Source organism: Ranitomeya imitator, chromosome 1 (assembly GCF_032444005.1).
Source record: "Ranitomeya imitator isolate aRanImi1 chromosome 1, aRanImi1.pri, whole genome shotgun sequence".
Classification (NCBI taxonomy): Eukaryota; Metazoa; Chordata; class Amphibia; order Anura; family Dendrobatidae; genus Ranitomeya; species Ranitomeya imitator.
Window position 1 is genome coordinate 105724247 of NC_091282.1, and position 27275 is coordinate 105751521.

General features: G+C 43.1%; 1 protein-coding gene across 1 annotated transcript in view; it reads right to left on the bottom strand.

Moving 5' to 3' along the window:
• Window positions 1-27275, bottom strand: part of CENPK (centromere protein K) — a 120324-nt gene that overhangs the window by 22455 nt on the left and 70594 nt on the right. Inside the window, exons 7-10 of the mRNA XM_069749424.1 lie at window positions 19141-19223; window positions 18461-18559; window positions 5114-5249; window positions 4738-4791 (exon numbers count right to left, since the gene is read on the bottom strand). Coding sequence (XP_069605525.1) covers window positions 4738-4791; window positions 5114-5249; window positions 18461-18559; window positions 19141-19223 — 372 coding nt within the window. The remainder of the gene's footprint in view (window positions 1-4737; window positions 4792-5113; window positions 5250-18460; window positions 18560-19140; window positions 19224-27275) is intronic.

The following is a 27275-nucleotide window of genomic DNA, read 5'->3' on the forward strand; positions in this document are numbered from 1 at the left end:
TTCTGCAGCAGTGCTACCCCTGTACTGGCACCCCCCTCATCTGCCAACTTAGTAAACTTATTGGGGTGTGCCAGATCAGGACTAGCCTCCCTGGCACTCTTCCCTCTACCCGCTTCCTAACTGTCACCCAGCTTGCTACTCCACTGTCCTGCGGCTCCATCCTACCATCCCCCGCCTCATCTATCCCATTGAGCGTCTGCTCAGTGAGCAGAAGACTCCCTTCCATGTTGTCAATGGATCTCAGTGTTGCCAGCTGCACATTTAGATCCAGAATCTGGGCTTCCAAATGCACAACGTGCTCACATCTCGCACAGCAGTATGCACCCTCGACCGGCTGATCAAGGACTGCATACATGTGGCAAGATGTGCACTGGATCGCATTAGCAATAGTGGAGCACATTTCCTAATGGGGATTGCACCACACAGAAACGTTAAATAAAAAAAACAAACAAAAAAACAAAAACAAATGCAAAGTATTAAAGGGCCACTGTTACCCCCCTCCAGCCGTTATAAACTAAAAGAGCCACCTTGTGCAGCAGTAATGCTGCATTCTAACAAGGTGGCTCTTTTAGTTTTTGGTTCATGTATTCCGAAAATAAAGCATTTTGAAACTTATCCAAAATACCTGTCTTTGTCCATGGAGGCGGGTCCTCACTCCCCAGCTTGAACCGCTACTCTGCAGTCACTCAAATCTTCAGGGGCTTTCGGCGCCGCCCCCTCCGCGCTGTTTTAGCTTCAAAACCGGCGCCTGCGCTGTCTACTACTGTGTTGTGCAGGCGCAGTAAGCTCTGGCCGTCTGACGGCCCAGCCAGGCTTGCAGACTGCGCCTGTGCGGGCATTGCGGCCACCCACCTTGGGAATCCCTGCCCCGCACTGTGTTATGCATTATGCACAGTGCGGGGCTAGGATTCCTGGGCATGCGCACTGCGTGTGTCAGCCTGTCACCCAGGTCCCCCGCCTTACAGCGTCTGTCTATTCAGCTGATCGTGCCTCCTCCTCCTAGCAATCGCCGGGAAAGAACCAACCTTGCAGAATTCCTACACGATCAGCTGAATAAACAGACACTATAAGGCGGGGGACCTGGGTGACAGGATGACACACGCAGTGCGCATGACTAGGAATCCCAGCCCCGCACTGTGCATAATGCATAACGCAGGGCAGGGATTCCCAAGGTGGGTGGCCGCAATTCCCTCACAGGCGCAGTCTGCAAGCCTGGCTGGGACGTCAGACGGCCAGAGCTTACTGCGCCTGCACAACATAGTAGTAGACAGCGCAGGCGCCGGTTTTGAAGCTAAAACAGCGCGATGGGGGTGGCGCCGAAAGCCCCTGAAGATTGGAGTGACGGCAGAGTACCGGTTCAAGCTGGGGAGTGAGGACCTGCCTCCATGGACAAAGACAGGTATTTTGGATAAGTTTAAAAATGCTTTATTTTCGGAATACATGAACCAAAAACTAAAAGAGCCACCTTGTTAGAATGCAGCCTTACTGCTGCACAAGGTGGCTCTTTTAGTTTATAATGGCTGGAGGGGGGTGACAGTGGCCCTTTAAGATACAGACAGCAATTCAGTAATTACTCCCTTGGAAACTCCCTGAATCCAAAGTCACTGAATCACAAGTCACACTTATTGCCGTTCACACTTACGCTCAGGTCACACTCAGCTTGTTCACACTCGATAAGCTGAAGATTTAAAGATTTTTTTTTTCCTTTTTCCCCTCAGCAGCAATCCACCTTGCTGTTCAATGGATACCCGATGCGTTAGAATCGGGCCACCATCTAGTATAATAATAAACTGGGTAGTTTGGTTATGAATGATGAGATGCTGCTTTTTTCTGTACAGAGTGAATGAAGTGAATTATGCCAAGTACTGCCCATACAGTGGGGTAGAGGACCCAGATCTGCACAGCGGCCCACCGGGGAATTTCCCTGTTACCCTATGTGCCAGTCCGAGCCTGTATAGGAGAAGCTTTGCCATTTATATATTTATTGATCCACCTGTGAAAAACACTGATGGTAAAAAAGGACACACGGACTGTACACTGATTGTAAAAGCAGACACAATGATGGTAAAAACAGCGACACTGCTATCAATTTTTTACATACATTTTTAAACACGGACGTGTGAATTAGACCTAAAAGTCACTTTTCACTTTACCGTTCTCAAAAGGGCTTATGAGCTGAAGATCTTAATTTTTGAAGCAATGAGTAACTGGTTATGAATTACCGCATCATAAAACTCCCAGGATGATGTCATTTGACATTATTAAAGATGCTGTGTACATCAGAGGATTCATTAGAACAAGGTTCTCTTTTATTAATAGACTTGTCACTCTTGTCTCAGTCCATGTCACAATGACCCACAACTCGGTGTCCATGAAAACGAAGAAAATAATTTTGCAGGCTCCGCTCATTAAGGCGAATGTCTGGAGTCGAGACTCTATGTGACTCTCCTACTACATAGGGAAGAAGAATGTGTGCCAGATAAAACCTTCTACAATAATCATGTACAGTGCCATGAAAACAAGAACAGCATGTGGCAAGGGATCTGTATTCCTGCTACACAGAGGAGGCTTAAAAAAAAAAGTACCTCTCCACCTCCAGGACTGAAAGGCCGGGTTCAGACAGTAGTATTTTCGGTCAGTGTCCTGAGCATGTGCGTAACAGACCTATGGAGCCGTGCACAACAGTGATTTTTCACCAGCGCCGATGATCCATGTAAAAAAAAAAGCCAATTGCAGCATGCTCTAGTTTGGACCATTTTATGGACCAGAAAAGTACATTTAATATAAGGCAGCATCTGGAACCATACGTGAATGTAGAGCCAATCACGTCCACATTTTCTTTAACTGATTGGCTCACTTTTTAATTTGGCGGTCTGAACCAGGCCTTATAATACATCTTCATGACTGCTTTACTCTGTGCTGTGACTAAGAACCAGTAATTGATTGTTTTTTTTTTCGGTATATGCATACGGGACATTTCCAACGCACTGCAAAGGGTAAATATACACATTGTAACGTAAATTGACAGCTATTTGAAGCTGCTGATATCCTCGGTGGCATGTGCATGAGGTTTCTTAAAATGTCATACACTGTGCTGCAATGGCATTACGCAGCGGATTTTCATATAGACAATAAAACCGGAAATTCCTGTGTGTACGTCCCGTGTGCACATACCTTATGGGATGCACCTTATAGGGAATCTGTCAGCAGGTTTTTGCTTCGTCATCTGAAAGCAGCCTGATGTAGGCAAAGAGAAGCTGAATCCAACAATGTGTCACTTACATTACTGAGTGCAGTCGTTCTGATACAATCAGAGCTTTTAGATTTAACTGATAAAGCTAACCCCACCCACACCAGCTCCTCTGTCTACAAAGGCCATAGACAGTGAGCTGCTTATAACAGGAAGGGGCGTTGCCAGACAAATCCGGCAATGTTAATCTCTTAGTGATAAATCCTTCACAGTTCGTAAACAGCACACACTTAGACAAGTGACATATCCCTGATTTCTGTGTCTCAGCCTCTATCTTCTGCTGTCTTCAGATTACATAGCAAAACCTGTTGATGGATTCCATTTAAATGGTTTGTGTAGCAGCTCGATCTGACAAAGCGTGGGGAGATGCTGATGTATTCTGGCAGCAGAGATGCCGCAGCAAGAGTGTTCCCGCAGGTATCTTCTGATTACCAGTTTGCATGCATCTGTCATCGGCATCTGTCCCATCCGGCATTAATCAGTGCCTCTACATGTCCGTTATCAGATCAAGGAACATAGACCTTTATGTCTCTAAAGTAGTAATATTTATTCTTTTTATCTAACAGGCCTTGTAAATGTGCTATGTTTTTACTTTACAGTATAAATAAATTATTTAAAGTGTTGTAATCTTGTATGTATAGTTCTATTTAGGTTAACTTGGGACTAAGACTAAAGTGGTTCAGAGATGGTCACAGTCCATGCAAATGGTATGTGTTTTATAACATAAAATGGTAAAATGGATTAGACCTGAGGGAAGAAAAAGAAATGTAGGGAACCTTTCCAAAAGAAAAGGTTCCCCTTCATTTTCTCTAATGGCATTCATACCAGTGTGTGAACTAAGCCAATGTGTCACGGGAATACTGAGACGGAGAGGAACCAAAAGACCGCAGTGTCTGATTTCTCTTACTCCTGCACTGAATAGAAGCACTTGACCTTCATATTAAATGGTGCAGGTTTCTTTTAGCAGTGTAGAGGTTAATCTGCTCAGTTGAGAGCTCTTGGAAGCCTTCCTGCATTAAGGCTCTCAGCTGTTCACTGTTAGTCACTCCCCTCTCCTATATATTCTGGGAAGCACTCATTTCCAGAGCTAGCTTATGCTGCATGGTTGGAGATGATGGTTGTTGTAGAAGGAGTTTGGTGGATTTATCTGTGACTGTTCTGTTGTTTGTGTTAGTATATTTGTATGACTGGTATTTTCCTTCACCGCTGTGTGTATTACCTTTTTAGTTTGGTTGGTGTATTACTATACTCTACTGCTCCCCTCTTCTCTGGGTGGGCAAGGGCTACAGACTGAAGGCAGATTCAGGAGCTAAAGTCAGGTACGTGGCCCTGTGTCTTCACCATCAGAAGAGTAATCCGGGGAACAGGGAAAGCTAGGGCGCACCTAGCATTAGGGACAGAGAAAGAGCCTCTGGACCCGGGAAATCCAACAACAGTCATGACACAATGTCTGATTAAATAGGGGAGAAATAAAAGTAGTATTTTACCTCTAAAATAACATGTAGCGTTACCCACTGCAGGGGTGGACCTTCCGAGACCACCTAAAAGACAGAGATGGCATTAAAAGTGTCAGAAATTGCACATTTTTCCTAAGCATATCACATTAATGCACAGCGTCCATCAGTGAATGCATTACTGTATTGCCAGGGGTGGAATGAAGTGCAATACAATAAATAAGACTTTCAGATTGCAGCCCCTGGAAAGGAAGCCTCTGGGTAACAGTCTTCTATCAGGAGACTACAGCAAATGTAATTCTAGAAAATAAAAGCTAAGTAGCCATGAGTAACCTTGTGACTTTGCAAGGTTAACCATGGGTTGCAGAATTCTAGTATGTTACGGGGAAGACCTTTATCCCAGCCATACCTTTTTCTTCTTGAAGGACCTTCCATCTTCTTCAGGAAGAGGAAAGCGCTCCTCTATAAAATCTCCAAATGCAGATAGCAGTTCCTCCTTAAAGGCTTTCTCGTTCCTAAGTTTATTTTTCAGTTCAAGAAATGCACTGAGAAGGACACAACAGAGATAAGATAATTAGACTTATTATTCACCACCATGAAGCAAAAGTAGCTCACACTGTAAAATTTGGTTTACAGTCCTAGAAGAGAAGGATTAAGGACCCCTATACACATTAATATGTTAGCCAAAAATCCTGATATTGGCAGGCTCTCTCGTAGAGAACGCAGGAGCACCAGGCAAAGTGAGCGATCCTATGTGTGGAGGAGTGAGATAAAAGCCGGCGGAACAATTGGCCAAGACATCGATCTGCCAACAGCTATCTATTGTGTATGAGCTCCAACATCTTATATGGTTTTAAAAAATAAAAGAGACACATTTACTAATCCTGTCCACTATTTAGACAGAGAAACTTAGGACTGAACGTCTAAAAATGTACCAATTTTATCACACTAGCAGAAGACAATGATAAATCTTCTGCAAGTACGGTGCTGAATTTACATAGCGCACGCTTTTCATCTAAACTAAGTCCACTTGGAGAATGAGGTGCAAGAAGTGTCTAAACACTTAACCCCTTAGTGACCAAGCCAAATTTGACCTTAATGAATTAAGTTTTTCCAACAAAATTTACAAAACCTTCTCTTTTTTGGGGGGACATCACATTTGAAGTGAATTTGAGGGATCTATATGATAGAAAATACCCAAAAGTGACACCATTCTAAAAACTGCCCTCCTCAAGCTGCTCAAAACCACATTCAAAAAGTTTATTAACCCTTCATGTGCTTCACAGGAATTATTGGAATGTGGAAAAAAAACATTTAACTTTTTTTTCACAAAAATTTTTTACTTTGGATCCAAACTTTTTATTTTCACAAGGGTAACAGGAAAAAAATGGATCCCAAAATTTGTTGTGCAATTTCTCCTGAGCACGCCAATACCCCATATGTAAGGGAAAACTACTGTTTGGGTGCACGGCAGAGCTCAGAAGGGAAGGATTTGCTGGAACAAATAGCAGATGCCATGTCGCATTTGGTGAGCCCCTGATGTGTTTAACCCCTTAATCCCATATGACGTACTATCCCGTCGAGGTGGGGTGGGCCTTAATTCCCACCGACGGGATAGTACGTCATAGCGATCGGCCGCGCTCACGGGGGGAGCGCGGCCGATCGCGGCCGGGTGTCAGCTGACTATCGCAGCTGACATCCGGCACTATGTGCCAGGAGCAGTCAAACATGATCGCGGTGTGCCGGCGGTACAGGGAAGCATCGCACAGGGAGGGAGCTCCCTGCGTGCTTCCCTGAGACGATCGGTACAAGGTGATGTGCTCACCTTGTACCGAGCGTCTTCTCCCTGCAGGCCCCGGATCCAAAATGGCCACGGGGCTGCATCCGGGTCCTGCAGGGAGTACTTCCGGGTCGACTGCAGGTGCTGGTAAGCCTGCAGCGATGTGAGTGAGATTGCCGATCTTACAGAGTGCTGTGCAAACTGTAAGATCGGCGATCTGTGATGTCCCCCCCTGGGACAAAGTAAAAAAGTTAAAAAAAAAATTTCCACATGTGTAAAAAAAAAAAAACTAAATAAATAAATAAAAAAAATTCCCATAAATACATTTCTTTATCTAAAAAAAACCAAACAAACAATAAAAGTACACATGTTTAGTATCGCCGCATCCGTAACGACCCAACCTATAAAACTGTCCCACTAGTTAACCCCTTCAGTGAACACCGTAAGAAAAAAAAGAGCCAAAAAACAACGCTTTATTATCATACCGCCGAACAAAAAGTGGAATAACACGCGACCAAAAAGACGGATGTAAATAACCATGGTACCGCTGAAAACTTCATCTTGTCCCGCAAAACACGAGCCGCCACAAAGCATAATAAGCAAAAAAATAAAAAAGTTATAGTCCTGAGAATAAAGCGATGCCAAAATAATTATTTTTTCTATAAAATAGTTTTTATCGTATAAAAGTGCCAAAACATAAAAAAAAATGATATAAATGAGATATCGCTGTAATCGTACTGACCCGAAGAATAAAACTGCTTTATCAATTTTACCAAACGCGGAACGGTATAAACGCCTCCCCCAAAAGAAATTCATGAACAGCTGGTTTTTGGTCATTCTGCCTCACAAAAATCGGAATAAAAAGTGATCAAAAACTGTCACGTGTCCAAAAATGTTACCAATAAAAACGTCATCTCGTCCCGCAAAAAACAAGACCTCAGATGACTCTTTGGACCAAAATATGGAAAAATTATAGGTCTCAAAATGTGGAGACGCAAAAACTTTTTTGCTATAAAAAAGCGTCTTTTAGTGTGTGACAGCTGCCAATCATAAAAATCCGATATAAAAAACGCTATAAAAGTAAATCAAATGCCCCTTCATCACCCCCTTAGTTAGGGAAAAATAATAAAATTAAAAAAATGTATTTATTTCCATTTTCCCATCAGGGCTAGGGTTAGGGTTAGGGCTAGGGTTGGGGCTAGGGTTGGGGCTGGGGTTAGGGCTAGGGTTGGGGCTAGGGTTGGGGTTAGGGTTGGGGCTAGGGTTAGGGTTGGGGCTAGGGTTGGGGTTAGGGTTGGAGCTAAAGTTAGGGTTAGGGTTGGGGCTAAAGTTAGGGTTTGGATTATATTTACGGTTGGGATTAGGGTTGGGATTAGAATTAGGGGTGTGTCAGGGTTAGAGGTGTGGTTAGGGTTACCGTTGGGATTAGGGTTAGGGGTGTTGTTGGATTAGGGTTTCAGGTAGAATTGGGGAGTTTCCACTGTTCAGGCACAACAGGGGCTCTCCAAACGCGACATGGCGTCCGATCTCAATTCCAGCCAATTCTGCGTTGAAAAAGTAAAACAGTGCTCCTTCCCTTCCGAACTCTCCCGTGTGCCCAAACAGGGGTTTACCCCAACATATGGGGTATCAGCGTACTCAGGACAAATTGGACAACAGCTTTTTGGGTCCAAGTTCTCTTGTTATTCTTGGGAAAATAAAAATGTGGGGGGCTAAAAATCATTTTTGTGGGAAAAATAAGATTTTTTTATTTTCGCGGCTCTGCGTTGTAAACTGTAGTGAAACACTTAGGGGTTCAAAGTTCTAACAACACATCTAGATAAGTTCCTTGGGGGGTCTAGTTTCCAATATGGGGTCACTTGTGGGGGGTTTCTACTGTTTGGGTACATCAGGGGCTCTGCAAATGCAACGTGACGCCTGCAGACCAATCCATCTAAGTCTGTATTCCAAATGGCGCTCCTTCCCTTCCGAGTTCTGCCATGCGCCCAAACAGTGGTTCCCCCCCCCCACATATGGGGTATCGGCGTACTCAGGACAAATTGGACAACAACTTTTGGTGTCCAATTTATCCTGTTACCCTTGGGAAAATAAAAAATTGGGGGCAAAAAGATCATTTTTGTGAAAAAATATGATTTTTTATTTTTACGGCTCTGCATTATAAACTTCTATGAAGCACTTGTTGGGTCAAAGTGCTCACCACACATCTAGATAAGTTCCTCATGGGGTCTAATTTCCAAAATGGTGTCACTTGTGGGGGGTTTCAATGTTTAGGCACATCAGGGGCTCTCCAAATGCAACATGGCGTCCCATCTCAATTCCAGTCAATTTTGCATTGAAAAGTCAAATGGCGCTCTTTCCCTTCCGAGCTCTGCCATGCGCCCAAACAATGGTTTACACCCACATATGGGGTATCAGCGTACTCATGACAAATTGCAAAACAACTTTTGTGGTCTAATTTATTCTCTTACCCTTGGGAAAATAAAAAATTGGGGGCAAAAAGATTATTTTTGTGAAAAAATATGATTTTTTATTTTTACGGCTCTGCATTATAAACTTCTATGAAGCACTTGGTGGGTCAAAGTGCTCACCACACATCTAGATAAGTTCCTTAAGGGGTCTACTTTCCAAAATGGTGTCACTTGTGGGGGGGTTTCAATGTTTAGGCACATTAGGGGCTCTCCAAACGCAACATGGCGTCCCATATCAATTCCAGTCAATTTTGCATTGAAAAGTCAAATGGCGCTCCTTCGCTTCCGAGCTCTCCCATGCGCCCAAACAGTGGTTTATCCCCACATATGGGGTATCAACGTACTCAGGACAAATTGTACAACAACTTTTGGGGTCCATTTTCTCCTGTTACCCTTGGTAAAATAAAACAAATTGGAGCTGAAATAAATTTTGTGTGAAAAATTATTTAAACATTCCAAAAATTCCTGTAAAACACCTGAAGGGTTAGGCTAGGTTCACATTGCGTTAGTGCAACCCGTTTAGCGCTAGCGGGTTGCGCTAACGCAATGTTTTTATTGGGCCGCGTCCTGGGGTCGCGGTAACGTCCCCGCTCTCGCAGATCCCCGATCTGCGAGAGCGGGGAACGGACCGCGGGCGCGCCTCGGACGCTGCGAGCAGCGTCCGCGGCGCGCCAGGAAACACCGGCGCGTCGCTAGCGCGTGCCGAACATGGCACGCGCTAGTGCTGCGCGTTCCCATTGCCTTGAATGGGCGCGCTAACGGATGCATTGCACGGCGTTAATTTCGCCGTGCAACGCTGTCCGTTAAACGCGATCCCATAACGCAATGGGAACCCAGCCTTAATAAACTTCTTGAATGTGGTTTTGAGCACCTTGAGGGGTGCAGTTTTTAGAATGGTGTCACACTTGGGTCTTTTCTATCATATAGACCCCTCAAAATGACTTCAAATGAGATGTGGTCCCTAAAAAAAAATGGTGTTGTAGAAATGAGAAATTGCTGGTCAACTTTTCACCCTTATAACTCCCTAACAAAAAAAAATGTTGGTTCCAAAATTGTGCTGATGTAAAGTAGACATGTGGGAAATGTTACTTATTAAGTATTTTGTGTGACATATCTCTGTGATTTAATTGCATAAAAATTCAAAGTTGGAAAATTGCGAAATTTTCATAATTTTCGCCAAATTTCCATTTTTTTCACAAATAAACGCAGGTACTATCAAAGAATTTTTACCATTGTCATGAAGTACAATATGTCACGAGAAAACAGTGTCAGATTCACTGGGATCCGTTGAAGCGTTCCAGAGTTATAACCTCATAAAGGGACAGTGGTCAGAATTGTAAAAATTGGCCCGGTCATTAACGTGCAAACTACCCTCGGGGCTTAAGGGGTTAAACAGTAAAAATCCTCCACAAGTGACACCATTTTGGAAACTAGATTTGTTATGATAGGCAATTCAGTAACACAATGTACATAGCGATCAGAGCACATACAGTGATCTGACAATAACCCAAAATAATAGAACGAGCTCTGAGACGTGGAAACTCTGTAGACCGCAATTCCTGATCCTCTCCAAACACAACTAGAGGCAGCTGTGGATTGCGTCTAACGCTCCCTATGCAACTCGGCAAAGCCTGAGAAACTAACTAGCCTGAAGATAGAAAAATAAGCCTACCTTGCCTCAGAGAAATACCCCAAAGGAAAAGGCAGCCCCCCACATATAATGACTGTGAGTAAGATGAAAAGACAAACGTAGGGATGAAATAGATTCAGCAAAGTGAGGCCCGATATTCTAGACAGAACGAGGATAGGAAAGATAACTTTGTGGTCTACACAAAACCCCTAAGAAAACCACGCAAAGGGGGCAAAAAGACCCTCCGTACCGAACTAACGGCACGGAGGTACACCCTTTGCGTCCCAGAGCTTCCAGCAAAACAAATAGACAAGCTGGACAGAAAAAATAGCAACAAATAGCAAAGAAGCACTTAGCTATGCAGAGCAGCAGGCCACAGGAATGATCCAGAGAAACACAAGTCCAACACTGGAACATTGACAGGAAGCATGGATCAAAGCATCAGGTGGAGTTAAGTAGAGAAGCAGCTAACGACCTCACCAGATCACCTGAGGGAGGAAACTCAGAAGCTGCAGTACCACTTTCCTCCACAAACGGAAGCTCCCAGAGAGAATCAGCCGAAGTACCACTTGTGACCACAGGAGTGAACTCTGCCACAGAATTCACAACATAGATTGATCTAGATGTGTGGTGAGCACACTGAATCCTCAGGTGCTTCACAGAAGTTTATAAAGTTAAGCCGTGAAAATAAAAAAAAAAAAATCACATTTTCACCACAAAAATTGTATTTTAGCCCCAAATTTTGCATTTTCATAAGGGTATCAGAAGAAATTGGTCCACACAATTTGTTGTGCAATTTTTCATCAATACGCCAATACCTCATATGTGGGAGAAAATTACTGTTTAGGCGCATGGGATGGGAGGAGCGTAAATTGACTTTTTGAAAGTAAAATTTGCTGGATTAGCGGACGCCATGTCCCGTTTGGAGAGCCCCTGATGTTCCTAAACAGTTGAGACCCCCAAAAGTGACCCTATTTTGGAAACTAGACCCCTCATGGAATGTATTTACTGTAGATGTGTGGTGAGCACCTTGAACCCCCAGGTGCTTCACTGAAGTTTATATTGTTATTTTAGCCCCAAATTTTGCATTTCCATAACGGTAACAAGAGAAATTGCACCATACAATTTGTTGTGCAATGTCTCCTGAGTACGCCGATACCTCATATGTGAAGGAATACTACTTTTGAGGCACAGTGCAAAACTCAGAATGGAAGGGGCGCCACACTGGAGTTCAGATTTTGCTGGAATGGTTTGAGAGTGCCATGTCACAATGGCAGAGCCCCTGAAGTGCCAACACAACAGAAACCCCCATATGTGAACTCATTTTACAAACTACACTCCCCAATTAATTCATCTAAGAGTGCAGTGATCATATTGACACCAGATGTGGCTCACCGAATTTTTGTGCCTCACAGAATTTTATATAATTGAGCAGTGAAAAAGGAATAAATTACATTTTTACCACTAAAATGTTGTTTTAGCCCCAAGTTTTTAATTTTTCTAAGGGATAATAGGAATTTTATTTTACAACAAACTGAGGTCGATTTTTACTCTGCGCCAATGCTCAACATTCAATCGGAAAATATTTTTCATTCACAGTGCAAAGCTCAGAAGGGAAAGACCGCCATATTATAGGGCAGATTTTACTGTTATGGTTTGCGGGTGCCATGACAACACCAAAATTTTGTTTTAGCTCCAGATTTTACATTTTCACACAAGAAGTGGGTAACAATGGTACCATAATTTGTCCCACAATTTCTACTGAATGTCGCAATGACCCATATGTGGCTGTACAGTACTGCTTAGCCATACGGAGGGACTAGGGAGTTACGTAGCGATACTTGCCTCCTGGAGCGCAGATTTTCCCAGAATAGTTTGCGGACTCCGTATACAGAACCCCTAAGTGCTAGAAGAGCAGAACCCCCCCCGTCATGTGACCCCATTTTGGAAATGATGTCCCTTTGAAAATTGCAAACTGCCGTTGTAGTGACCAGTACGCTGTTGTGATCAGTATGTTGTAGTGACCAGTACGTTATGCCCAACTCAGGCTTCTGGAGACACACACCTGTAAATTAGGCGGGCTCTCATCACTACAGTAATGCCAAATGAGGGAGCCATGCACATTGGGACTCAGAAGGGAGGGGGGCATTTAGATTTGGGAGTGCAGAATTTGCTGTATGTCTTTGAGGGGCAAGGAGCCATTTCACTTTTCCAGAGCCTTTGTGCTACCAGTAACGTGGAAGCTCCCTAGATTTCCATTTACAGATGATGGACCTGAGTGGGCACTTTTTTTTGTGGATTAAGTTGAAGCTTTTGTTAGGAAAATTTTACATAACATTTAGGATCACATTTATCAGGCGCTCTACGTCGAAGACTTACTTTGGGGTTTCCATCTAAATCTCTGAGTGATGTGGTTCAGATGAAACCCCTGAGGGATCCTTTCACTATAATGAAGCAGCAGAATTACTCTGGACTCAGTCTGGCCTCTGTTCAGCGTTGTCCTTTTTTTCAGAAGTGCACAAAACTGTGGCTGACAGCACTTTTATGCAATCCTAAAAAGCCGGACACCATGGATCACTGGTCCTATGGCGTCCACAGTGCCTCCATATGCCTCATCATAGGAAATCTTCCGCCGGAGGTTCCGCCTGAATCGTGTATTTCAGAGATTTACATGGAAGCCCTGGTGTAAGTGCTCAGCGCAAAGCACAAGATAAATGTGAGCTGAGCCTTACTGCGATCTTTGGGAGGTATAATTAACAAAACAGCAGGTAAGAATTGGTTTTATTTATTTTTTACGCCGTTCCTCATGCAGTAAAAGTGATTAGGCGACTTTATTCTTTGTGTCAGTGCAATTACAGCGATACCAGGTTTATATCCGGTTTTTATGTTATGTGAGGGCTTGTTTTTTGCGGGACAAGTTAACATTTTTATTGGTAGCATTTTCAGACAGATGACAATTTTTGATCACATTCTATTCCGATTTTTGTGCGGCAGAACGAACAACAAACCAACAATTCAGGATTTTTTTTTTATGTTGTTCCCTTGTGTGGTAAAATGGATTTCAGTATTTTCAGTGATCCCTTTTATAGGACTTACTTTGTATAAATGCACGGTTCTAATTTTCACCGTGTGCACATTTATTAGGCAACGTTTATTTTTGATGATTATTTTTATTATTGAACAACTACAGTGCTGTTGAACTATCCAAAAGGTAAATAAATATTTAAGAAAGTAAAAGTAACTTTCAGTCTTTCTTAGGAGAATATCTACAGTATGTGTGCAGAATTATTATGCAATAAAAAATGAAAATGTTCCCATCGCAATTGTTTATTTTCATGTAATAAAGTGAGAATAAAAACCATACAACCCAAAATGTACTAAAATACATTTCTGACATCTCCAAAAATACATCAGTGACCATTATGGCCACCCTTCTTTTCAATAACGATCATAAGCCTCCCATCCGTGGAGTCTGTCAGTTTCTTAATCTGTTGATTCACTTTTTGGACAGCACCAACCACAGCCTCCCTGACACTGGTGACTGTTCTCCTTCACTGTAAATCTCTCGTGTAAGAAGGGCCCACAAGTTTCCAATAAGTTTCAGGTCAGGTGAAGAAGGGGCCATGTCATTATTCTTTCATCTTTAACTCCTTAACGACCGCGATACGCATTAAAGTGGCGACTCTTAAGAGGCCTTATTCCCTCATTTCCGTTTTAAAACAGCGATCGGGAATAAGGCTGTAGCGCCCCCCAGAGTGGGAAAATCTACGGGGTCTCAGCTACTAGGGCTAGCCAAGACCCTGGAGAACATCTGCAGAGTAGAATTATTTTTTAGACACACTACTCGCAAAACGACAGCAGTAGAGTAAAATTATTTTTTTGGCCCTCAAACTGAAAAGACACTGTTGCAGAGTAAAATAACTTTATAGACTCACTACTCGTATAAACACAGCGGTAGAGTAAAATTATTGTTTTCCCCCACAAACTTGAAAGACATGGCGACAGAATATACTTATTTTATAGGCACACTACTCGTACAGACACGGCTGCAATATACATAGAGGCTTTTGGGAACAGGACTCCCACAGGTGGGGTTGCAGAGTACACACAGAAGCTTAAAAGGCACAGTACTCCCACAGGCGAGGGTGCAGACTACACACACACACACACACAGAGGCTTCTGGCACACTACTCCCACAGGTAGGGTTGCAGAATACACAGAGGCTTAAAGGCACAGTACTCCCACAGGCAGAGGGGCAGAGTACGCACCAAGGCTTAAAGGCACAGTACTCCCACAGGCAAGGGTGCAGAATACACACTTAGGATTAAAGGCACACTACTCCCACAGGAGGGGGTGCAGAGTAGACAGAGAGGCTTAACGGCACAATACTCACAGCGACTTTTTGGCACAGTACTCCCACTCAGACACGTGCAGAGTATACAAAGAGGCTTTTTGGCAGAGTGCGCAGTCTATACTGTCCCTACCCTCCAGCTGCGTTCTATCCCTACACTAATTAAAGCAGAATGGCAGCGGCACTCGCTATCCTGCATTTATACAGGCACCAGCCAATCACAGCCATGCCAATACTTGGCCTGGCTGTGAAGGCTCACTAAAGTGCCCACAACCTAAAAGCTTGTTGACTGGCCGCACTGCAGCCTTTCAACAAACTTTATTAAGCATCCGAACCTGAACAGCAAACCGGAAATCCTGTTAAAAGTCTGTGTTCGGGGTTAGGTACCGGACACTAGGTGTCCGGTACGAACCCCAAACGTTACAGTTCGGGTTCTCTGATACCCTGTCTTGACATTTCCCCTGCGGTGTCTTGTTCAGCGGTGGTCGGATTTCAGCCTTCCTCACCTCGGCCATATCTCTGAGCTCTGAGCACCTTGTACTTCTGGGCCTCCAGGGAGGTTGCAGTTATATGCAGAATATGACAGCAGTGGAGGATAATGGCTTCCTGGTCACTTCACGTTTGATTCTTCTCTTTGGCAGTTAATGTGCGTCTTTTTTTTTTCCTACACATTTTTTGCTAACCTGCTGACTCTTTGCAACAAAACGTTTCCTGGTTCTGTGATCACACCCCAACATCTTAGCAAAATCAAAACTATTGTGTTCTCTGTAAGACTTGAAACAATTTTTTACTTCAAAATTTCAGTTATCTCTTTAAGGAAAACAAGCTGCCTAAGGCTGTGTGCCCACATTGGGTTTTTTGAGCGGAAAAGCTTAAAAAATGCTAACAAAATGCATCCCATTAATTTTAATTGCATTCCGCAATTGTTGTGCCCATACTGCGCATTTTTCCGCAGCGGAATCGCATCGCGGAAAAATACGCAGCATGTTCATTCACTTTGCGGAATCGCAGCGATTCCGCCGCCATAGAGTTGTATCGGAATGCATGAAAAAAAAAAAAATCAGAAAAACGCAAAAATAATGCGACAAAAACACGAGCGTTTTCCATGGCAAGGGTGTGCGGTGGGCAAATAAGTGTCAAAATTTCCAGCTTCATTTTAGTGACCGACATCAGTCACAAACAATCACAGATACCTCCATATAGCAATCGGATGTGAATCAAGAGGACAAATGGAAGTTTGTTAAAAAGGTATAAACATGAACTTTATTAACAACAATACCACACATAAAATACACGCAACCGTCATATACTGACAGTGCAAATACAGACACAACTTGTGTAAGACACCAGAAACATGGGTCTACCGCATATAAATAATGTACATAACAACAACACACAATATTGAATTGGAAGGTGCAAGCAAGAAAGTATCCCCAATAGGGTATCCCGGCAATCTAGGTCCCATAAGGGATACACCATCACAGCGTGTATAGAGGTCTACCTGCATTGAGGTGAGGCATGTTCCCCTTTACCCTCTTTCACTTTTCTGGACGTGAGGCACTTTTTGTGGGTGAGATTTCCCGTTTATTTATACCATACTGATGGTGTATCCATTATGGGACCTAGATTGCCGGGATACCCTATTGGGGATACTTTCTTGCTTGCACCTTCCAATTCAATATTGTGTGTTGTTGTTATGTACATTATTTATATGCGGTAAACCCATGTTTCTGGTGTCTTACCCAAGTTGTGTCTGTATTTGCACTGTCAGTATATGACGGTTGCGTGTATTTTATGTGTGGTATTGTTGTTAATAAAGTTCATGTTTATACCTTTTTAACAAACGTGGACAAATAGCCTAATAATTCTGCACACTATGGTGAAGGCCTCACTATCCTCATTACACAAATACACATCACCTGATCTACTCCGTCCAATAAACATTCACGTTATACAACTTGTGGAGTTGGAAATTCTGCATAAAAATGATGATCTGGTCAAAATATCAATAGACTAATCTGAGGACTCAAAAAATAGTGAAACCAAAATAGGTTTTATTAAAGTAACAACCAGTCTTACAGGATGCCAACGTTTCGGCCCAAAGCCTTTATCAAGGCACTTATCTAAAAAATAATAGACAAAATTCAGTACAAATCATTACAGCTGAGTCAAACAAAAAGACAGGTTGTATACATAACAATATAGCTTTGCTTTCCACCTACATACAGGTAACCTCTCTTTTTTATTCGCACAGATGGATGTGACCCCATATGTTTATGACACTGGTGCTATAATTAGGGATATTAGACCTTTCCGTGCTTGTTCCGTTTCCCCCTCCTTTCTGGACCACCATATGGCAACATATTATACCTGAAGCTACATTTGCTATTTACGACGTGATGTTATGGTTATATTGTATTTTCTACGGGCAATATGTGTCCTGTTTACCTCTTTAGTTGGGACATGCTCTTATTCCACTTGTGTATAGGATCTATGTGGTGTAATATGTCCTGAAGGTTATAGATTCCTTTCTGTTATGTATACAACCTGTCTTTTTGTTTGACTCAGCTGTAATGATTTGTACTGAATTTTGTCTATTATTTTGTAGATAAGTGCCTTGATAAAGGCTTTGGGTCGAAACGTTGGCATCCTGTATGACTGGTTGTTACTTTAATAAAACCTATTTTGGTTTCACTATTTTTTGAGTCCTCAGATTAGTCTATTGATATATTGCATTTTCTCTGAGAACTCTGCTATACTTGGACTCAGATCCCCCTGACCTTACTATACTGGTCAAAATAGTCACTGGCTTAATAATTGTGCACACGGTGTAGAAATAAAAAAAAATGAGTGATTATATTGGTGTGTTAAAGCGCTGTCACTTGTCGGAGAGTAGGATCTATAAGTCAGTGTGCAGCCAGCTGTCACTTTGTAGGGATGTCCATTTCTGAATATAAGCAGAATGTGGACACAGTCGCGACTCTGGGACTCCTTATGACTTTGAGCTGACACCATTCTCAAATTATTTTGCTGCATACGTAGATAGTATTTAAAAGGGTTGTCCATCTATGGAAAACATGTTTTTTTTTTCAATTTTTTTTACTTAAATGCAATTAATTAGAGCTAATTAGGGTTTCATTAAAAAAAAAATCACCGTTTGCCTTCTATAGCTTCTGTGTTATACAGACTGTTGTTGGCTGCAGAATGAGTTAACAGAGAACCCATCAGTTAGCTCGCTATGAGGCTTCTCACACTTATCTATCTTTTTCTGAGCTCCTCTCAGCTGATTCGTGACCACAGACCACATCAAAGTTGAATGAGCAGGAAAACAAAGAGCCTGCAAAAATCAAACGGTGCAAAATTTTGAATGAAACCCAAATGATTTTTAACCCCAACTACTTGCACTTAACAAAAAATTGTCCACAAATGTGCTGAATATAGAAGACAAATGTGTACTTATTAAAGAGATGACTATAGAAGCAGAAGGGAAATGTACGAGATGGTCATTGTCAGGGTACGCTGGTACCTTCTCTCAGAAAAACTTTCATTTTCTTGTTTCACTTGCTCTATTTTGTCGATCAGGGTCTTCAATACTTCTTTTTGTTCTGCCAGCCACTGTTTTTGTCTGGGGAAAAAGAGCATGGCAACTTTATTCTGTTATCGTAAAAATCTGATGAAATAACCAGTGTTGTCCCTCAGTTATTCCTCCAGGAAATATATGAATACATTGATAACGATGAGTTACCATACTTCTTTGTCAAGAAGGTGTTAATCTGTTCAGTCAGCACTGAATATCTGAAGTCAAGGTGTGTAAATACGTGTATATGGGGTAAAGGTATTATCTAGTTGCCAATTTATTCATGCAAAAGCCACATGCAGTAAAATGGGCTGCATATGCCTAGGGCAGCACATTCATTCCTGTCTGTCTCTTGCAAGTATAGCTTCCAGGTGTTAACTTTTAAAGAAGTTGTCTGTGCCCAGAGGAACATCCACAGGCTCCATGTGCTCAGGATGGTGACCATATGGCCATCGCGTTTCACAGAAGTGGGGATTTATCTATACATCATATCAGGCTGCTGAAATCCACAAAGATCTGTGGTGGTCTCAGGAGAACCTTACTGCCAGAGGGGCCTGTTACACATTTTACACTTCTACTGGGAAACACCAAACTAACTCTCATTTTCGCAGAATTACTCAATTGCTTACTTTTCAAAATCACTCTTCATTTTCTTGTTCTCTGCCCGAACAATGGAGAGCATCATCTCAACGTCTCGATTGATATTTTGCAACTGCAAGGAGAGAAGGCAATAAAAAATGATATCCAGTGGCTTAGTATACTATTTGCATCATATATAAAACATGTCCATTTTCCCATGTTTTTTGTGCGTGCGATTTTATGAAAATTCATGCCCAATGCGAGTTTAATCCCTTAACGCCCAACAACGGACATATCTGTCATGGAGCACGTCAGGGTGTGCGAAGTAAAGCTCCTTCCACACACAGCAGACAGGGGCTGTGTTATTTAGCCGACATCTGCCCCTAACAGCAGTGGCCAGAGCTCAGCTCCGATCACTGCTAACTATTTGCCGCTGCTAAATCTCTGACACGGACATTTAAAGAAAGAAGTTGCCAATTCTTGAGCACCCAAAACACTCATTGACCCCACCGCCTGCCATCTTGGTACTCCTATGAAGCCTAGCCAAAGGCCGAGCTTCATAGCAGACTGTGATTTAAATTGTATACTCATAAATATTTGCTTTGCAGTATAGTCATCCTCAGAAGTGTTGGCACCCTTGAATTTGTTCCAGAAAATGAGGTATTTCTCCCAGAAAATTATTGCAATTACACGCTTTGCTATAAATGTTTATTTAGCTTGTGTTTATTGGAACAACACAAACAAAAGACTGAGAAAAAAAAAGGCAAATTGGACATAATTTCACACAAAATTCCCAAAATGGTCTGTTCAAAATTGTTGGCATCTTTCCAAAATTGTTTGTAAACATCTTTGTTTCAAGCATGTGATGCTTGTTCAAATTCACCTATGGCAAGTCTCAAATTCTCCTATGGCAAGAAACAGATATGGACAATATGAAAATCACACCTGAAACCAGAAAAAAGGGGAGAAGCTGACTCAATCTTTGCATGGTGTATCTGTGTGTGCCACACTAAGCATGGAGAACAGAAGTAGAAGAGAACTGTCTGAGGACTTGAGAACCAAAATTGCTGAAAAATACCAACAATCTCAAGGTTACAAGTCCAACTCCAGAGATCCTGATGTTCTTTTGTACACAGTGAACATCAAAATCAAGAAGTTTACAACCCATGACACTGTAGGTAATCTCCGTGGATGACAGAGACAAATTGACGAAAGGTTGCAACACAGGATAGTCCAGATGGTTTATAAGCAGCCCCAATCAAGTTCCAAAAAGTTCAAGCTGTCCTGCAGGCTCGGCAAACTATCCTTTGACATTTGACTGAAATGAAAGCAATGGAAGGAGACTGAGGAGGACCCCACTGCTCACATAGGACATAAAAAAAGCTAGACTGCAGTTTTCCAAAATGTATGTGAGTAAGCCAAAATCCTTCTGGAAAAGCTTCTTGTGGACAGATGAGGCCAAGATAGAGCTTTTTTGTAAAGCACATCATTCTACTGTTTACCAAAACCCGAATGAGACCTACAAAGAAAAGAACACCATACCTACAGTCAAATATGGTGGACGTTCAAAAATCTTTTGTGCTTGTTTTTCTGCCTATGGCACCGGGTGCCTTGACTGTTTGCAAATGCATGTAGAAAAGCCGCGGAGACACCATCACGTGTTTCTCAACGCAAGCAATAAATAGCCAGGTCTTTCACCGGGAAGGAACAACCACGGGAAGGGCAGCATCCAAAAAGGAAAACCACCTATGCTAAAACATGGTATCCATCCACAGACAGCTGTTTTGGGGTATTTGCCCCTTATCAGTGTGGAGTAGGAAACTGGCTATTAAGGGCAGTACCTAGTAAAAGGACTATAAACATAAGGATGAATGACCTTGAGGAGATCAAAACATCCAACATCGCGGAAACACCATTACGTGTTTCTCAACGCAGTGACTGTTTGCAAGGCATCATGAAATCTGAAGATCACCAAAAGATTTTGGTCGCAATGTAGTGCCCAGCTGGGTTTGAGTCATAGGTCATGCGTCTTCCAGCAGGACAATGACCCCAAATATACTTCAAGAATCATCCAGAAATGCATGGAAACAAAGTGCTGGAGAGGTCTGAAGTGGCCAGTAATTAGTCCAGATCTAAATCCCATTGAACACCTGTGGAGAGATCATAAAATTGCTGTTTGGAGAAGGTGCCTTCAAATATAAGAGACTTGGAGCAGTTTGCAAAAGAGTGATCCAAAATTGTAGATGAGAAGGTTGTTGATGGTTATAGGAAGTTATTTATTGCAGTTATTTATTCCAAAGGGCTGCAACCAAATATTAAGTTGTCGGTGCCAACAATTTGGCCCGGACCATTTTGGGGGTTTTGTGTTAAATTATGTCCATTTCTCCTTTTTTTCTGTTTTTTTTTTGTGTTGTTCCAATACACACAAAGGAAATGAACATGTGTATAACAAAATGTGTAATTGCAATAATGTTTTTCATATTCTGGAAAAATTTCATGCCTGCCAACACTTTCGCCCTCGACTGTATAGTGTAAGTGGTTGAACGATTGCAGGTTCAAGTTCCCTACACAAACTGAAACATAGTAAAACATAAAAAAAATTATATACTGATATCGGAGATCCGATGTTTTAATCCAGAGAAATCCATGCTTTTCTTAATATGTAAATGATCTTGTTATGTGACATGTTAAGATCTATGAGCCGGATATAGATCTCCCCGAGAATCGTCCTCCAGAGCTATATATGAAAAGTTGCATTACCTGTGAGCGACATGTAGATCAGGAGAGAAGACTGTCAGTCATTACATATCTTACACTGGCTAGGAGGGATGATCTTACACATGTAGATCAGGAGAGAATACTGTCAGTCATCACGTGTCTAACACTGACTAGGAGGGATGATCTTACACATGTAGATCAGAAGAGAAGTCTGTCAGTCATTACATGTCTCACACTGGCTAGGAGGGATGATCTTACACATGTAGATCAGGAGAGAAGACTGTCAGTCATTACATGTCTTACACTGGCTGGGAGGGATGATCTTACACATGTAGATTAGGAGAGAAGACTGTCAGTCATTACATGTCTTACACTGGCTAGGAGGGATGATCTTACACATGTAGATCAGGAGAGAAGACTGTCAGTCATTACATATCCCAGAATAGAAGAAAGACAGCGCCACAACGGTCAGTGATGAAGACCTTACGTGTTTAATCTGCCTCCTGCGGCGAATTTTCGGTACAATAACCTTTATCAAGCTTGATAAAGGTTATTGTACCGAAACGTCGCCGCAAGAGGCAGATTAAACACGTAAGGTCTTCATCACTGACCGTTGTGGCGCTGTCTTTCTTCTATTCTGGGATATGGACTTGCAGCCGGGCTGGACCCCTTGGCATTGACTTGCGCCAATATGCGAATGGAAGCTGTATGGACATAGGGTGCGGTTTTTCTCTTTTTGGATTTCTGTCAGTCATTACATGTCTTACACTGGCTAGGAGGGATGATCTTACACATGTAGATCAGGAGGGAAGACTGTCAGTCATTACATGTCTGTCGCTGGCTAGGAGGGATGATCTTTCACATGTAGATCAGATGTCAGGAACACCGCACTGCACTTGCTCACGGAGCCAATGCGTGTATCCTGAGTGTTATGACCTGGTGATTAAGAGGCCACACTGATATGACCTGGTGGCTAAAACGCAACATGGAGCGAGCTCTGAGAAGGTGGTATCTCTACTGACCGCAGTCCCTAATCCTAACAACAACACTAGAAATAGCCGTGGGATGTTCCTGACTCTCCCTAGACACCTCTTCACAGCCTAAGAAATAACTACCCCTAAAGAAGGAAATAGAAAGCTATCTTGCCTCAGAGAAAACCCCCAAAAGGAAAGATAGCCCCCCACAAATATTGACTGTGAATGGAGAGGGAAATGACGTACACAGAAATGAAATCAGAATTCAGCAAAGGAGGCCAATACTAAACTAGATAGACAGAGAGAAAAGGATACTGTGCGGTCAGTATTAAAAACTACAAAATCCACGCAGAGTTTACAAAAATGAACTCCACACAGACTCACGGTGTGGAGGAGCAAATCTGCTTTCCCAGAGCTTCCAGCTAGCCTGAATAAGACACAGTGACAAGCTGGACAAAAAGAGACATATTTGCAAAGCAATAGAGTCCAAACAAATGGACAAACAAAAACTAGCAAAGACTTATCTTTTGCAGACAAGGACTGGCCATATGAGAATTCTAAGGAGAGAACCAAATCCAACCAAGAACATTGACAGCAGGCATAGACTAAAGCCCAGAGCAGGTTTAAATAACAAACCCAGGCAAGGCGATTAGTGAAGGCAGCTGCTACAGCTACCTAATGGCGCAGCAGTTCCACTCGAAACCACCAGAGGGAGCCCAAGGGCAGAACTCACAAAAATACCATTAGCAACCACAGGAGGGAGCTCCAGAACGGAATTCACAACAGTACCCCCCCCTTGAGGAGGGGTCACCGAACCCTCACCAGAGCTCCCAGGCCGATCAGGACGAGCCAAATGGAAAGCACGAACCAAATCGGCAGCATGAACATCGGAGGCAACAACCCAAGAATTATCCTCCTGGCCATAACCCTTCCACTTGACCAGATACTGAAGCTTCCGCCTCGAAAAACGAGAATCCAAAATCTTCTCCACCACATATTCCAATTCCCCCTCAACCAACACCGGAGCAGGAGGATCAACGGAGGGAACCATAGGTACCACATATCTCCGCAACAAGGATCTATGGAACACATTATGAATGGAAAAGGAAGCTGGAAGGGCCAAACGAAAAGACACTGGATTGATAATTTCAGAAATCTTATAAGGCCCAATAAAGCTTGAACTTAGGGGAAGAAACCTTCATAGGAACATGACGAGAAGACAACCAGACCAAATCACCAACACGAAGCCGGGGACCAACACACCGACGACGGTTAGCAAAATGCTGAGCCTTTTCCTGAGACAACGTCAAATTGTCCACCACATGAGTCCAAATTTGCTGCAACCTGTCCACCACGGAATCCACACCAGGACAGTCAGAAGGCTCAAGCTGCCCTGAAGAAAAACGAGGATGAAAACCAAAGTTACAAAAGAAAGGCGAAACCAGAGTAGCAGAACTAGCCCGATTATTAAGGGCAAACTCGGCCAACGGCAAAAAGGTCACCCAATCATCCTGATCAGCAGACACGAAGCATCTCAAATAGGTTTCCAAGGTCTGATTGGTTCGCTCCGTTTGGCCATTTGTCTGAGGATGGAATGCTGAAGAAAAAGACAAATCAATGCCCATTCTAGCACAAAAGGACCACCAAAACCTAGAAACGAACTGGGAACCTCTGTCAGACACAATATTCTCCGGAATACCATGCAAACGAACCACATGCTGAAAAAATAATGGAACCAAATCAGAGGAGGAAGGCAACTTAGGCAACGGCACCAAATGGACAATCTTAGAAAACCGGTCACAAACTACCCAGATGACAGGCATCCTCTGAGAGACAGGAAGATCAGAAATAAAATCCATGGAAATATGCGTCCAGGGCCTCTCATGAATAGGCAAAGGCAAAAGCAAGCAGCTGGCACGGGAACAGCAAGGCTTAGCCCGAGCACAGGTCCCACAGGACTGCACAAACGAACGCACATCCCGCGACAAGGAAGGCCACCAAAAAGACCTAGCCACCAAATCTCTGGTACCGAAAATCCCAGGGTGACCAGCCAACACTGAACAATGAACCTCAGAAATTACCCTACTAGTCCATCTATCAGGAACAAACAATTTCTCCACAAGACAGCGGTCCGGTTTATAAGCCTGAAACTCCTGAAGTACCCGCCGCAAATCAGGGGAGATGGCAGAAAGAATCACCCCCTCCTTGAGGATCCCAGGCGGCTCAAGAACTCCCGGAGAATCAGGCAAAAAACTCCTAGAAAGGGCATCAGCCTTCACATTCTTAGAACCCGGAATATACGAGACCACAAAATCAAAACGTGAGAAAAACAGAGACCACCGAGCCTGTCTAGGATTCAACCGCTTAGCAGACTCGAGGTAAATCAGATTCTTGTGATCAGTCAAGACCACCACGCGATGCTTGGCTCCCACAAGCCAATGTCGCCACTCCTCAAATGCCCACTTCATAGCCAACAACTCCCGATTGCCGACATCATAATTACGCTCAGCAGGCGAAAACTTTCTGGAGAAGAAAGCACACGGTTTCATCAAAGAGCCATCAGAATTTCTCTGAGACAAAACGGCCCGTGCCCCAATCTCAGAAACATCAACCTCAACCTGAAAAGGGAGAGAAACATCTGGCTGACGGAACACAGGGGCAGAAGTAAAACGACGTTTAAGCTCCTGAAAGGCCTCAACAGCCGCAGAGGACCAATTCACCACATCAGCGCCCTTCCTCGTCAAATCGGTCAGAGGTTTCACCACACTAGAAAAATTAGCAATAAAGCGGCGATAAAAATTGGCAAAGCCCAAAAATTTCTGAAGGCTCTTTACAGATGTAGGTTGAGTCCAATCATGAATGGCCTGGACTTTAACAGGGTCCATTTCAATAGCCGAGGGGGAAAAAATGAAACCCAAAAAAGAAACCTTCTGAACTCCAAAGAGGCACTTAGACCCCTTCACAAACAACACATTAGCACGAAGGACCTGAAATACCATCCTAACCTGCTTTACATGAGACTCCCAATCATCGGAGAAAACCAAAATATCATCCAAATACACAATCATGAATTTATCCAGATAATTCCGGAAGATATCATTCATAAAGGACTGAAATACCGATGGAGCATTAGAGAGCCCGAATGGCATCACAAGATATTCAAAATGGCCTTCGGGCGTATTAAATGCTGTTTTCTATTCATCACCTTGTTTAATACGCACGAGACTATACGCCCCTCGAAGGTCGATTTTAGTAAACCAACTGGCAGCCTTAATCCGAGCAAACAAATCAGAAAGTAAAGGTAAAGGGTACTGGAATTTGGCAGTGATCTTATTGAGAAGGTGATAATCTATACAGGGTCTCAAGGAGCCATCCTTCTTGGCAACAAAAAAAAATCCCGCTCCCAACGGTGACGAAGACGGGCGAATATGCCCCTTCTCCAAGGACTCCTTTATATAACTCCGCATAGCAGCATGCTCTGGCACAGACAGATTGAAAAGTCGGCCCTTAGGGAACTTACAGCCAGGAATCAAATTAATGGCACAATCGCAGTCCCTATGAGGAGGCAGGGAACTGGACTTGGGCTCATCAAATACATCCTGGAAATCCGACAAAAACTCAGGAACTTCAGAAGAAGGGGACGAGGAAATGGACATGAAAGGAATATCACTATGTATCCCCTGACAACCCCAACCAGTTACAGACATAGATCTCCAATCCAGCACTGGGTTATGTACCTGTAACCATGGAAAACCCAGCACAACAACATCATGCAAATTATGCAACACCAAAAAGCGAATATTTTCCTGATTTGCTGGAGCCATGTACATGGTTAACTGAGTCCAATACTGAGGTTTATTCTTGGCCAATGGCGTAGCATCAATTCCCCTTAAGGGAATAGGACTCTGCAAAGGCTCCAAGGAAAAACTATAGCGCTTGGCAAATTCTAAGTCCATTAAGTTCAGGGCAGCGCCAGAATCCACAAATGCCATAACAGAAAATGACGACAATGAGCAAATCAGGGTAACAGACAAGAGAAATTTAGGCTGCACAGTACTAATGGTAACAGACCTAGGGACCCTCCTAGTACGCTTAGGGCAATCAGAAATAGCATGAGCAGAATCACCACGGTAAAAACACAGGCCATTCTGACGTCTGAATTTCTGTCTTTCTGCTCTAGTCAAAATCCTATCACATTGCATAGAGTCAGGACTTTGCTCAGAGGACACTGCCATATGGTGCACCACCTTGCGCTCACGCAAGCGCCTATCAATCTGAATGGCTAGAGACATAGATTCGCTCAAACCGGTAGGCGTAGGAAAGCCCACCATAACATCTTTAAGGGTTTCAGAAAGACCTTTTCTGAAAATAGCAGCCAGAGCCTCTTCATTCCACTTAGTGAGCACAGACCATTTTCTAAATTTCTGGCAGTATAACTCGTCATACAACAATCTGAGCGCTTGAAAAAATGCATCCACACTCAACAATGCCGG